The sequence below is a fragment of the Lathamus discolor genome, chromosome 17 (assembly GCF_037157495.1).
Source record: "Lathamus discolor isolate bLatDis1 chromosome 17, bLatDis1.hap1, whole genome shotgun sequence".
In the NCBI taxonomy this organism is placed as follows: Eukaryota; Metazoa; Chordata; class Aves; order Psittaciformes; family Psittacidae; genus Lathamus; species Lathamus discolor.
The window spans coordinates 6,247,480-6,260,597 of NC_088900.1; the positions used below are offsets into that span (position 1 = coordinate 6,247,480).

General features: G+C 58.1%; 1 protein-coding gene across 2 annotated transcripts; it reads left to right on the top strand.

The window, feature by feature from the left end:
* The first annotated feature begins 142 nt into the window (after nt 1–142).
* Nucleotides 143–9,684, top strand: TMPRSS13 (transmembrane serine protease 13). 2 transcript variants are annotated; one of them, XM_065697361.1, is made up of 13 exons: nt 143–264; nt 4,676–4,847; nt 5,193–5,294; nt 5,970–6,092; nt 6,176–6,305; nt 6,537–6,629; nt 6,711–6,754; nt 7,018–7,177; nt 7,285–7,457; nt 7,838–7,936; nt 8,139–8,281; nt 8,375–8,527; nt 8,642–9,684. In XM_065697361.1, the coding sequence occupies exons 1-13, from the start codon at nt 244–246 to the stop codon at nt 8,654–8,656; spliced, it is 1,428 nt and encodes a 475-aa protein (XP_065553433.1). In that variant the 5' UTR covers nt 143–243; the 3' UTR covers nt 8,657–9,684. The 2 variants fall into 2 exon arrangements, with proteins under 2 accessions (XP_065553433.1, XP_065553432.1); XM_065697360.1 differs by lacking the exon at nt 143–264 and having other exon boundaries at nt 4,574–4,847.
* Nucleotides 9,685–13,118: the final 3,434 nt, after the last annotated feature.

Sequence of the window (13,118 nt, forward strand, 5' to 3'; positions counted from 1 at the left end):
CCATGGCCCGGCTGCGGAGCCGGCAGCAGAGGCAGGTGTTTTGCAGGCTGTGCCTGGAGCAGTTGGGAAACGGGCTGGTCGAACTGGTTTCCCTCCGCGCCCGGCGCTGGCACTGACGTACGCGCCCGCTCGCCAAACACAATCTGCCCCGTCCCCACGGACCTGACTTCGCTCCGCACGGCGCTGCGCGGCGAAGGATGGCTGTGCCGGAGCTGTGAGCACAGCCCAGCCCTGCACCGGCCCATGGACCTGAAACCCTCTCTGGTAAGGCACGGGCAGCTCCGACCCGGCTCCGTATCCGTGTGGACCCGCTTTCCTTAGGGGTTGGTGGAGGGCCCGGTTTCTCCTCCTGCTCTCTGGGGCGTTCCCTTCGCAGCCTATTGCTGCCGGCGGGGAGAAGGACCTGGATCGAGCTGCCTATGGGGCTGCTGCCTCCTGCACCCCTCGGTGTACATGGAGGGAGGAGGAATGCAGCCAGCATTCCCAGTGTCAGCGAGGAGGCCTTAGGGCCCCTGGCACAGCTGCTCTTCCACACTGGAGTGAGTTTTGAACCAGGGGGACGGGCTGGTGGGAGCCAGTGCCGCTTGGCACCCATGGGAGCTGCACCGCTGGCATTCCCACAGCACGTCGGTAGCAGTGGCAGCACACTGGTGCTCTCCTTTCCCGCTCTCCTGGCAGTTTTCCCTGCGCTCTTCTGGGGCTGGGTTGCCCAGGGCCTGCTCTGTCTCAGCCGAGCATCCTGTCATGGGGAAAACATCCATCCGCAGCTGGGCACTGGGCTCAGCCCGCCCGGCCGAGGCGGTGGGTAATTACTGCACCATCCGGAACATGCAGAGCCGGCAGTGATGGGGTGGATGGGGCTCAGTGGGCTGGCCTGCCCCCAGCACTGCTTAGCACTGCGCTGGGTACCACCAAAAGCAGGCAGCAGCATTGTGTCTTGGTGAGAGCGGGGCAGGAATTGGCATGCCCACGTATGGAGACAATTACCCGATACTGGATACCCACACTGGGCCACCCTGGGTTTGTCACCTGGGTTAAATGGTCCATTAGGAGTCTCAGGTGCCACCCTCATCTCCTCATCTTCCTGTGCCTTGGTTTGCTGTCTGCGCATTACTCACCTCCTAGAACATTTTCTGATCTCTCTGCCTGAAGAGCTGCTCACACGGGCATAGACCAAGTGTCCCTGGCTGTTGGGGATGACTCAGTCGATGGCACTTGTCATCCGCACTTGAAAATGGCTCCTGTGTGCTTCGGGATTTCACTTCCCTGTGCGTCTCCCCTATATGGCATCCAGCGGGAGCATCCTCCTGCAGCTCCTGCTGATTTGTCCCTGAGGATGGGGATCTGCCCCTTGAAGGAAGGCACCACAGGATGGGTATCACCAGGAGGGAACAGGAGCTTTCCCAGGCTAGGGAGGGTTTTGCGTCAGGTGAGTGCAAGGACAATGTCACTACTGTGTGCTTGCTGAGCACAGTCTGCTCTCTACAACCATGTTAAGAGATGATTCTCTACCTGAACAATGGCAGCTGCTGGCACAGGAGATGGAGGGAAGTTATCAGGTACCCTGCACAGCCTTGATAGCACGGAGTGGCTGCAGCTGCCGTGATGGATCCATGCCGATAAGAAAGGGGCCAACTATTTAAACTCAGCTGCCTCTTTCCCCTCTTGATGCTCCAAGTCTTGGGTAGCTGCTGAGCCCAGAGCTGGGTCCCGGCTCTGGTTGCAACACCTCAGGTGTTGCCTGGCTTCCACACTCCCTCCCACTCTGAAACTGGCTGCTGGCTGGTTTCCCTGCCTTTCCTCCCATCAGGCATAGATCCTGAGCCTCCAGCCCAGCCCAGACAGTCCTGCCCCTGGTGATTGCCTTCTGCTGCAGATTTGGTGGCCAGTGAGTCCAAATGGATGGAGGGTGGGCAGTGCAAGTGGCAGTTCAAGGTGCGAAGGCGGTGGGCTTCTGCGGTGCTGCTGTCTGTGGCTTAGGTGCTTTGCCCAGCTCTGCTCAAAGCCTTATAGCAGAGCAAGCTGATGGTTTTAGGCTCATGACAGGCATAGGAAAGGGCTCAGCCAACAGACAGGCACTGTCTGCTCATCCCCCAGGCGCAGGAGCGAGCAGAGTCCCCCTGCATCCCCAGCATCCCTATTCCCGGCTGTTGGAAGGTCAGCCCTGCCACGGGAAGGAGCTGGTTGTGCCCCCCTCCCCTTGCCTGGCTTTCGGACACCAGCCACAGCAGCACATAACGCTCTGGTGGCTGGTGGAGCGTTTGCAGGGAGGATGCTCAGAGCAAGGCTCAAACCACAGCCACGCGTGCGAGATAAGGCATGGCTCCGGGTCTGACTTTTACTCAAAAGCCAGCAAAGGATGAGTAAAGGGTTTGTGGGCAGAAGTTGCTGCTCACTCACCAGGGCATTGCACGTTCCTTAACAGAAGTATCTGTGTGAAGCCACTGCAGTTTGTTCTGTGCTCCAGTAGCTATGCAGCAGCAACCAGTTCTACTGGTTACCAGGAGCCTGTGGTAAAAGTTTTGTGAGCTTCTGGGATAGATCTGAAACAAAAACCACTTGGACTTTAGCCTTTGGAGGAAATAAGTAGCTAATAGGTCACCTGTGGTTCCTGCTAAGGAGTGTTAAGAGCAATGTAACCTATACCATAGTTAGGTGTTGATTTCAAACCTATGCACACTGGAGATAGTGGTGCTCTAGCATCCACCACCACTGGCTGGATGGAGCTGGAAAGATTTGTCCTCTCTAGCACTAATTCGGCTCGTCTGTTAGCTGAAGGGTTACACTTGCTGCAGGATGTGGCACGGGAAATACCAGATGTGGAGATAGGGTACAAATGCCAGTGTGAATGGTACTGTGTGGGTACTGACAAAAACCTCACTGATACTTAGAAGGGAGAAATTCTTTTCCTAGGAAGGGTTCCTGGCATCCATACATTGCTTGGTTTCTACAGAGGAGCAGCACCTGCTGCCGCTCCGGCTCTTTTGCTGATTGCATCCCCTTTGCTCGAGGCTGAGCAAATTCAGGCTTGTTACTGCTGCTGCTGGGAAGGGGTGAGGAGGGGTGGGCGATGCTGCGAAACACAAACTGCCTCTGCTCCTCCCATTGCATGCAGGAGACCAGAGAGCTGCTGGGATCCCCTGATGGGATGGGGAGGTGGCTCTTGGTGGCTGGGAGACATTAGCGGTGGCCATGCCCAGGGCCCGCAGGCGGCAGAAGGAGCTGGAGCCCATGGTGCTGTGCCTGCAGCTCCACGGCTGATGCTCCCGGCTGCGAGCAGCTCCTGAGGCACAGCAGAGGAGCTGGATGTGTCCTGTGATGCTCAGCGCGGGCCGAGGAGGGCTCTGTGCGGGGAGCGCGGCCACGCCGGGTGCGTGACTCAGGGGATAATGCCCAGGAAGTTACAGCACTGCATTGCGAGAGAGGGCACAGCCCGGTTCACAAGGCATGAGCCTGAGCCGGCTCCCGGGTCCCAGCAGGAAACACAGGGGTAGAGGAAATCCAGCTGGTAGGGGGTGACTTGGCAGCAGTCCTCCGGCTCTGCCCAGCATCCCCGTCCTCTCTGCCCATCCCAGAGCCGGGCCCCATCCCGGGTGCTGCTCGCTGGCTTGGCAGGGAGAAGGGATGCCTCTGGTTACCTGGAAATGTCACCTCTAGCGACCGCAGGGCCAAAACCCAGGCACAAGCTTCCAGAGGGACGTGTTTGAGCCAGCTGCTGGCTGGTTCCCTGGGAGGTGGGGCTGGGAGTGGGTACCAAGCTGCACTCTGCTGCCAAAGGATGCAGAGACTTCTTCAGGGTTGGACGTAGCCCAGATCAGGCTGGCTTCCCTTGAGCAGGCTGGTGTAAACGTGGTTTGTTGTGGCTGTGTGGTGCTGGGAGACGGGCTGAGGAGCGAGGCAGTTGGGCGACCTGCTGAGGATGAAGCCCAGGAGGGGCTGTCACTGCTGTGTGCTGGCTGGTGATGCCCTTGCCATCCCTTTGAGGCACGCAGCCATTTCTTATTGCTAGAGATGTATCTGAGATGTTACAAGGGGTAGAGGAAACAACATTTGGCTTGGGCTTTGTACGCAGTCTGTTTCTGAAGGAAAATGTAAGGCTTCAGCAGCTGATGGAGCACTTGAAAGAGTGTATCTTAAGGAAAGGAAACAAATAAGTGTTCTTTTAGAAATTTGTGGATCGGGAGTGACACAACTGCAGAGCAGCATTCCAGGATGCAGGACATTTCAGGGCTTGGAAAACACCGATTATTAAGTCTTACTAAATAACAACTGGAAATTGCCATGTATTTTTCAGATGGCTAATTAAGGACAGATGCCTAAATTGGGGCACTAGCCCCGTGGAACTGGGCCACAGTGTGACTGACCTGATGCCAAATACCCAGCTGATCGCTCTCACCAAAGTGATCAGTTTGGGGGATTCGGCCAGCAGCCTCCTAAAGGGGTAAAGCTTTGTGACAAAGAGCTTTCCAGCTGTCCCACACGGCATACAGCTCCGGCTTCATGTACAGAAAGAGGCAGCGACAGCAGTACCCATCCATGTGGCTCGTGGTGCTGTGGAGGTACAGGCACCACAACAGATGGCCATGCTGGGGAGCTCGGCTCCATGTCCTGGGCAGCAGGGTGGCAGCTCTGGTGGGCATCAGTCACTGCTAGTAAGGGTGTCCTCTGCCTGCAGACCACTGCATCGCCCGGCAGTGCGCCTCCCAGCATCCATGCCTCTGCAGCCCGCAACATCTTCGGTTCCCGACCCCTGAGGCCTAAAGAAAACGTGCTCTGCACCAGCTTCAAGCCCTACAGCCCAGAGTCCAGCCCAGCCCCGGCCCCCTGCACGGCCTGTGAGAGCACACGTAAGAGCATGGCGCCGAGGGGGGTCCCTGGCCCTAGGGTGGGGAGGGATGGAGGGAGGCTGGAATGGGTGCCTGTGTCCATTGCTGGCACAAGCCTCAGCCACAGGATGGTGTTTCTCAGGGGTGTGAAGGGTGCTGGGGGAAAGGGCAGGGACCATGGCAGGATGGGGGAATGCCATGGGGCAGCGTGGGGTGTGCGTGGCCCTGCTCTCCCACGTGTTATGGGTCCTCTGAGCAGTGTGCTTGGGGAACCAGGGAGCTCCTGGCATGGACGGGTGGGCAGCAGGGCCTGGGCACCCTGGGGACACAGCGGCTCCCCTGACCCTGCCTTTGCCCTGCTGCCAGGATCCTCCATGTTCAGAGCTCCCTGCATGAGCCAGCGACGGCTTGCGCTCATCTTCTGCGTCTCCATCCTCATCGCGCTGCTCGTCGCCCTCATCCTCCTGTGTGAGTGGGGTCCCAGCCCGGGGTGGTGCAGGGCTCCGTGGGGGTCAGCGGAAGGAGGGACATCTACACTGGGAAGTGCCATAGGGAAACGCCGGTGCTGGGGGGCAGCAGGCAGAGAAGCGCTCTTCCCATTCCCTGAGCGTTCCTGACATCTGGTGGACAGGCAGGAGCAGGATTGCCAGGGAAAGGGGATCCGCTTCTTGGGCTGGCTGCAGGCTCGGGGCTTGCTCCAGTTGGCACCCCCAGCAGCATCCCCATTCGCCCTTCCTGAGACAGAGGGTTAGCAGGCAGGACCTGTCAGGCAGTGCGGCCCATAGCTGGAACGGGAACACACACACCGGGGAATTCAATCCTTGTAACATCTAGCTGCTGGTGGGCTTGATGCATCTTTCTGCAGGAGCAAGCTAGGACTGGGTTAAGGGAGGGGTTAAGTGAGCGGTTAAGTGGGGTTAATGCTGCTGGGCTGGCATGGGGATGCTCAGAGTGGTCCAGTCCTCCTGTAGCATTTCAGCCTGGCCTCAAAGCCAGTGCTGCACCCAGCTCGCACCTTGTGTTTGGGGGTGCCCCATGCACCAAGACCTCCTCCAGACTCCCATCTGGGTGGCTCACAGCACCCTTGCCCGCAGCAAGCCCCTGCAGCAGCTCCAGCCTCACCCCAGTGTTCATTGCTTCCAGTTATGTTCTGGCGGTCACAGACGGGCATCGTGTACAAGGAACCTGCCGAGAGCTGCAAGGACAACCCCGTGCGCTGCAACGGCATCGTCGACTGCTCCCAAAGGAGCGATGAGCTGGGCTGTGGTGAGGCACCGGGAGCTGGGTGGTGGGACCGAGGGGAGCCCCTGTGCTCTGGGTACCACTGACGCGCCCGCTCCATCCCGCAGTGCGCTTCGCATCCGAAGAGTCCTTGCTCCAAGTCTACTCCAGCACAGAGAGCCAGTGGCTGCCGGTGTGCAGCAGCGCCTGGGACGAATCCTTCTCCAGAAAGACCTGCCAGCAGCTGGGATTTCAGAAGTAATTCCCTGAGGATGGGTTGTTATCCTGGGCAGTGGAGCCCTGCCAACCCCACGGGCACTGGCTGGGCGCATGGGCCGCTGTGCTCTCTCCCCAGCACTGCACTTTTCTGCTGGAAGGCTGTGTCTGGTGCTGCTCTGGGTGTTTCACTCTGCACTTTGAGTGCGCAGGGACTGGGTGGTCAGTGCCTGGCCGGGGGGACCCTCACTGCTCTCTCCTCTCACCTCCCAGTGCCTCCCAGACCGAATACGTTCCCCTGCACATCTCTGGCAAGAGCCTCACGGTGACCAACGAGCACGAGACTATCCAGCAGAGCCTCAACAGGTACCCGGCAGTGCTGCCTCCTGCCCTGCCCTGCTGTCCGGGGGCTGTGCCTGAGGCTGTGTTCCCCCTTCTCTCCTGCAGCTCGCAGTGTCTCACGGGAAAGTACGTCTCCCTGCGATGCACAAGTAAGGGGCTGGCTGGCAGGGCAATGGCCAAGGGTAGGAGCTGCTTTCCTGCCTTCTTTGCACAGGGCTGGGCAAATAGGGAGTGTTTCCCAGCACACCTTCTGGGTCATAGAAAGCTATGATTGCATTCCTGGGGTGTCCACCGGCCCCTATGGCCATACTGAGCACTGATGGTGCTGTGGGTGGCGGGGGTGTTGCTCATGTGCCCCTCCAGGCTTTGTGTTCTCTCTGAGCCCTTCTCTCAGCCCTGCTCTTCCCTCCAGCCTGTGGGCAGAGGATTTCTGGCCGCATCATTGGAGGAAAGGAAACCTCTGTGAGCAAATGGCCCTGGCAAGTCAGTGTGCAGTACGGGCCCGTCCACATCTGCGGTGGCACCATCATCGACGCACAGTGGGTCCTCACTGCAGCCCACTGCTTCTTCATGTGAGTGCTGCCGCAGTGCTGCTGTTTAACCACTGCTGAGTGCCCTCGCTCCGGCACTCAGCCCAGCCCCATGTCTCACTCCTTGCGGCCTCCACCTCTCCCTGCAGGAACAGCATGAAGATCCTCGATGACTGGAAGGTGTACGGTGGGGTCTCAGACCTGAAGCAGCAAGCAGAGGCCATCCCTGTCTCCCAAGTCATCATCAACTCCAACTACAGTGATGATCACGATGACTACGACATCGCTCTCATGAAGCTCTCCAGGCCGCTGACACTCTCAGGTGAGGCCTCTCAGCTTGTTTTGCTGTGGGGCTGGTGTTCAGGGGGGATGGAGAGATTCTGGCGATGGACAAGAGGCAGCTCTGTCCCCTCATGAGAAACCATTCCCTGGGCTGCTGCCAGCTGGAGCATCCTGCTCTGCTGTGCCCATGCTGCTTTCCCATGGCGGGGAACCATCCCATCCTGCCCTGGCAGGTCCTGGTGCTCACACTGCCATGGGCTGGAGGGCCAGCAGAGACCCTGCCCGCATGGGCACAGAGGGGAGTGCTCCCTGCGCACCACGCTCCTCCCGGGCCACAGGGCTGGTGACCAGAGCAGGAGCTCTGCTCCCTGGTGACTCCTTCCTTCCTCCTCGCCTGGGTTTCATCCTGTCTCGCTCCAGCTCAGGTTCGCCCAGCCTGCCTCCCCACGTACGGCCAGCGATTCCAGACCGGCAGGTCCTGCTTCATCACCGGCTTCGGGAAGACCAGGGAGAACGAAGGTGAGGGAGGACGCGGGCTCTCGTGCGTGCTGCAGCGTGCAAGAGGAGCCAGCGTGGCTCTGCTGTGCTATTCAAGGGCTGTTTCCACAGTGCAAGAAACCAGCTTCTTCCCTCGCTGCTGCAGAAACACTGGTGCTGGGGGGTCTCGGGTGTGTTGGGGGCACAAGGCCCACCCTGCCCCACAGCTCCTCTTGTCCTGCAGATAACACATCCCCAAAGCTGCGGGAGGCCGAGGTGAAGCTGATTGACTACAAGATCTGCAACAGCGACAAGGTGTACGAGGGGTACCTGACCCCACGGATGATGTGTGCTGGGTACCTGCAGGGAGGGAAGGATGCGTGCCAGGTGAGCTGTGGCGGTCCCACAGGGCAAGGTGGGATGATGGTGTCCTTCGGCTGGGTACCAGCAGGGGAGCATCTCCCATATCCTCTGTGGCAGGGTGACAGCGGAGGACCCCTGGTCTGCGAGGACAACGGCCGCTGGTATGTGGCTGGGGTGACGAGCTGGGGGACAGGATGTGGCCAGAAGAACAAGCCCGGTGTCTACACACGCGTGACAAAGCTCCTCAACTGGATACACAGCAAAATGGAGGTGAGGTGATGTGTCAGGGCTGGGAGGCTCATCGGGTGGATCGGGGTGCATTGAGAGGGGCTGTTTCCTCCCATCCCAGCCCCTCACCCTTGCTATTCCCCCTCTCCATTGCAGAGTGAGAACAACTAACACCGGGATGGACACTTGCCTGGGCTGTGCTCTCGGGCCAGCACAAGCCCCTGCCCTTGGTTGCTCCTAGGGCACGATGCTACCAGCAGATCCCCCCACCTCTGGACTGTGCCTGCAGCCAGGGCCCTGCTGCTGTCCCCAGCCTCTGCACGTACAGCACCTGCAAAGTGACTCTGCCCTCGAGCGGTGCGAGGGGCCTGGTGGCAAAGCACGCACCCAACCCTGGTCCCGCAGCGGCTCCTCTGGTGCTTCTCATGTAAATAGATGTGTCCGGACTGGGGTGTCCTGAGTGCTTCCTGGCAGGATCAGTGGGTGAGGGGCTGCTGGCATTGCCTGCCAATCCCATGGAGGTGGTGGATGGAAGCAAGGAGCAGGAATGCCATGGGCTGCCTGTGGCTGGTCACAGTTGTGCTGCTCTGGGGTGCAGCATGGTGCTGCCCACACCACAGGCCATGCTCCCTGTTTTCTCCATGGGGGCTGAGCAAAGGGCAGCTCCGAGGAGCAGTAGCTGCTCATGTCGGCAGGTAGGTTTAGGAAGTGCCTATAAGACAAAACCCTGTCTGTGCATTTCCCATGCTGTGGATAGGGTCTGGGCTCTCGCTCCAGGACTGCATGCGGCTGGGCTCTGTTTCTGCCTGCTCGAGGAGGATGCCAGCAGCAGCACGGGGCAGGTCTGCTCTCTGGGCTGTCACAGAAGCCAGCAGCAGCCAGAGGCCGAGGTGGAGCGTGATGCAGACCAGCACCCTCTGGGGCAGAGCCAGCCCTGGACCTGCTGTTAATGCATTGACCATGCTGGATGTCTTCTGTTACCTCCCTGGCCCTGCCAGAGCAGGGACACATTAACCCCAAGGAAACAAGTGCCAGCATCTCCCTGTGGGAGCTATGGGAGACCTCCAGGTTGGCAGTGCAAGTGCCTGTTGGTTGAGCAGAGGCTGCTGCCCTTGCTGAGGCTCCTGTCCCAGATGTGTGGTCAGCGGCAGAGGGGTCCTGGGGTGCTTGGCACTGCGCTCAATAAACGTTTTGGTAGTGCCCTGTGTGGAGACGGCTCTTTTGGAATGCCCAGATGCCATAGGAGCTGCAGGAAGGGCTCTGTGGATGCTGTGGAGCAGGATAAAGCACTTCCTGAGGAGGCTGCACAGCCTCTGCAATTGCCCTGTGTCAGAGGACTGGCAGTAATGAGCATTTAGCATTGAATCCTCCTTGGGAGGAGGAAAGGCTGCTTGCGCTGGTTCTTTGTAACCCATCTTCTTACAGCTGGAAACTTTAAAGGAGGGACTGGTGCTTTGGAGAGCTCACTTTGAAGTAGTTGAAAGCTGCTTCACAAACCCATCTGCCCCAGCTCCAGCTGCAGTGGTCCCTTCCCTCCCCTGCATGGGAGCGTGACGCCCATCTCTGCAGCCTGGCTTCTGACCTGCATTCCTTAGTGTGGCCGTTGGAACTACATGATGTTAAGGTCCTTCCCAGCCCTAACCACTCCACGATTCACTGGGCTCTTTGTGGCCTGGGAGGGCTCATTTCTCATAAGCGTGCTGGAGATGTAAAGATGGGAAATCTTGGGGTGCATGGGCTGCTGTAGGCACGTCCCCATCTCACCTCCTGCGAGCATCCCCTGGGCTCCTAGAACTGGCTGCCTGCTGTGGAAAAGGTTAGCTGCAGGCAGGGTGCTGTGCTTTGCATTCCGGTGTTGGGATAGCAGCTCCAGCCCGGATCTGTGTGTGCAGAAAGCACCCAGCCCTCCCTGAGACTTGGAGCAGGCCTCAGTGTGCAGGGAGGTGCTTGGCGGCTGCCCTAGACCTGGCCCCAAACAATGAGAATTGCTGCCTTTTGGGAAGCACTGAGTCAGCCTGACCTCAAAGCTGCTTGTCAGAGCAGCAGCACAGAAACCTCCCACGGCATGTGTGAGCCTCCAGCACAGGACAAGGGGCTGTTCTCACTTTATAATGCCTCTGCTGCTCAGTGAGTTGTGGGGGGAGAACCTGCTACTGGCAACAAGCTGCCCATAGCTCAGGCCGGAGAGGGATGCTCCTGGTAATGATGCTATTTCAGTACATGGAGGACCTGCTCCTCTGCTGTGAATCTCACAGGTTATTGCCCTTCTGCTCTCTGAAATAGTCTCTCAAAGCAGACAAACTATTTCAGCCCTTATAACAAACGAATTTCTCTTCTAAACACCCGGTGGTGTTTCCTGCCAACCCCACACAGAGGCGTGCTGCGTTTCCCCAAGGGATGAAGGTTTCTAGCCAGTGATCAGTTTCTCATGAAGCTGCTCTGGGGCACCTTCTGAGATGAGGGGCCCTGAGTGTGGCCCCACATCTCTCTGTTTCCAGCCCTCTGTGCTTTGGAAATCACAGGCCAGCGTCCCCAAGGACTGTGAATGCCAAAAACGCAGTCTGGCGGGCACCATGTGAATTACCGCCCGTTAGCAGCCGTTCTTCCCAATCTCTCCTTTTATAGCGCTTTGTTCTGTTGTGTCAAACTGCTCTGTTTATAGGGTTTCAGAGATGATGTTTCTCTACAAAAATGTTTTTTTCCATAGTTTCGCCTTGGTTCCCTTCCACAGGCAGTAACATCATCACTTGGCACAGAGTCGCTGGACTTCCAGCTTGTGCAACACCCACCCTGGCTGTGCTGGCCTAAGGAACACAGTCCTCAGCAGCTCCAGCACGGTCTGGTGCTTTGCTGGTCGTTGTTCCGAGCACAAGGAATGATTTAGGCTGATGCAAAAGGATGTTATTGGGTTAAACGCAGCCATATGGCTACACACAACTTTTGGCGGTGCTTGGTTCTCCTGACCAGGCTCAGGGCTGCACTGCCACAGAAGGAGCAGTTTGCAAGCTTGGCGTTACAGAGAAGGGAAAGACCTTAAAACTGGAGGGGAACGCTCTGAAGAACAAGAGGCTCCTTTCCCTGTTCCCTGCCAGGCATCACTGCACGGCAGGGGGGAGATGCCTGCTCCATGGCTCCTATTGACACAAATAGCATGAAGAGCTCAGCCCAGCATCACCCGCCTGGCCTGGGGGCTGTTAGCCCACATCACACCAGAAAAGATATGGCCCAATTTTGCCGGTAAATAAACGATGGCTTAGGTACAGTTCTCTCTCTGCAGATGAGATGTTTGCCGTTAGCAACTGCTGGAGCTGCTGTCCCCCCATGGAAGCAGCACAGAGGACCCATCACTTCCTACCTTCACCCTGGGGTCTCTATTTCAACAACAGCAGAAGAGCAGGTAAGGTCAGAGAAGCCCAAAACCTGATTATAACTGCTTGATCCCTGCCTCGCTCCCTGCAGGGTAATGGACAGCCTTATCGTGCTATCCCTACATATTAAAGGAGACTTGACGTTGTCCAGCTCCTCTCTGTTGCTCTGTATCTCTTCACCCTTCTGAATAATTGCCTGGAAATGCCAGTGCTGGTTTATTTTCCTTTTATATTTTACTGGAAACAGGGAAATGAATGTACAATGGACTCTACGCCATTATTGCCTGATTCCTATCTAAGATGCACTTGAGTTATTAAGGGATGAACCAGCTCAGTGATGAGAGCACCGCTAAGGTGTTTTTACAAGAAGAAATGGCTCTCCAGGGCAGCAGCAGGAGCCAAGCAGACAGGGGTGTGCCAGCCTGGCTCAACAGGAGCAGTGCCCCCCACAGCACTCTGCCATGCCCAGCAGTGCCCTCAGTTGCCCCTCTGACACGATGTCCAAGCCCTTGTTCTGGTGCTGTGCTCAGCAGCAGGGCAGGGCTCAGCAAACTGTGCTCCTGCTGCAGATGCCCACAGCCACATCTGGCCCTGGCCAAAGCCTGTGAGCGCCTCGGTGGCTCCAAGCAGGGCCAGGACCAGGGCTCTCCTCCCTGCTGTGGCTGGCCAGGCACAGGCGTTCCCTCTGGTAACTGTGCAGGGCTATATTAAACACATCTCCCTCCCGGATCTTGCTCCTCCCAACGTGCCCAGCTGTCCCATGGGAGTAAACTGGCAGGTTTCCACTGAGCTCAGTGACAGCAGCAGTGGGCCCAGCCCTTGCCTTCTCATGGTGTTTTGTCTTGACTGAAGTACCTGCTGTTTCCTGACCCGCTCTGGCTGAGCCTCAAAGGGTCTGGTTTTCTGCAGCTGGCTCTGGGGAGTCAATGCAGGTTCTGAGCTCACCTGAAGCCAAACCAGGTTCTACCATCACCGAGCCAGCCCCAGCTGCCCGCTGCCCAGCAGGTCTGGCAAGGGTGACCCTAAACTGTGACCAAGCAACGTGACTTAAGCCCTGTGAAATGGCCACATGGTTTGGAAGCGTGGAGCCCTTTCCCAGCAACACCCTTCTGCTCCTGAAGCAAGAAAGAGAAGTTTCTGCCCCATGTTTACCAGTTTATCTGCACGGGCGTTCAATCAACCTCACTGAAGCTCCGGCAGCCTGTTGCTCAGTTGCTGTTTCTCCCGCTGCCTCCGTACCAGATGCTCAACGCGGGCTGAGTCCA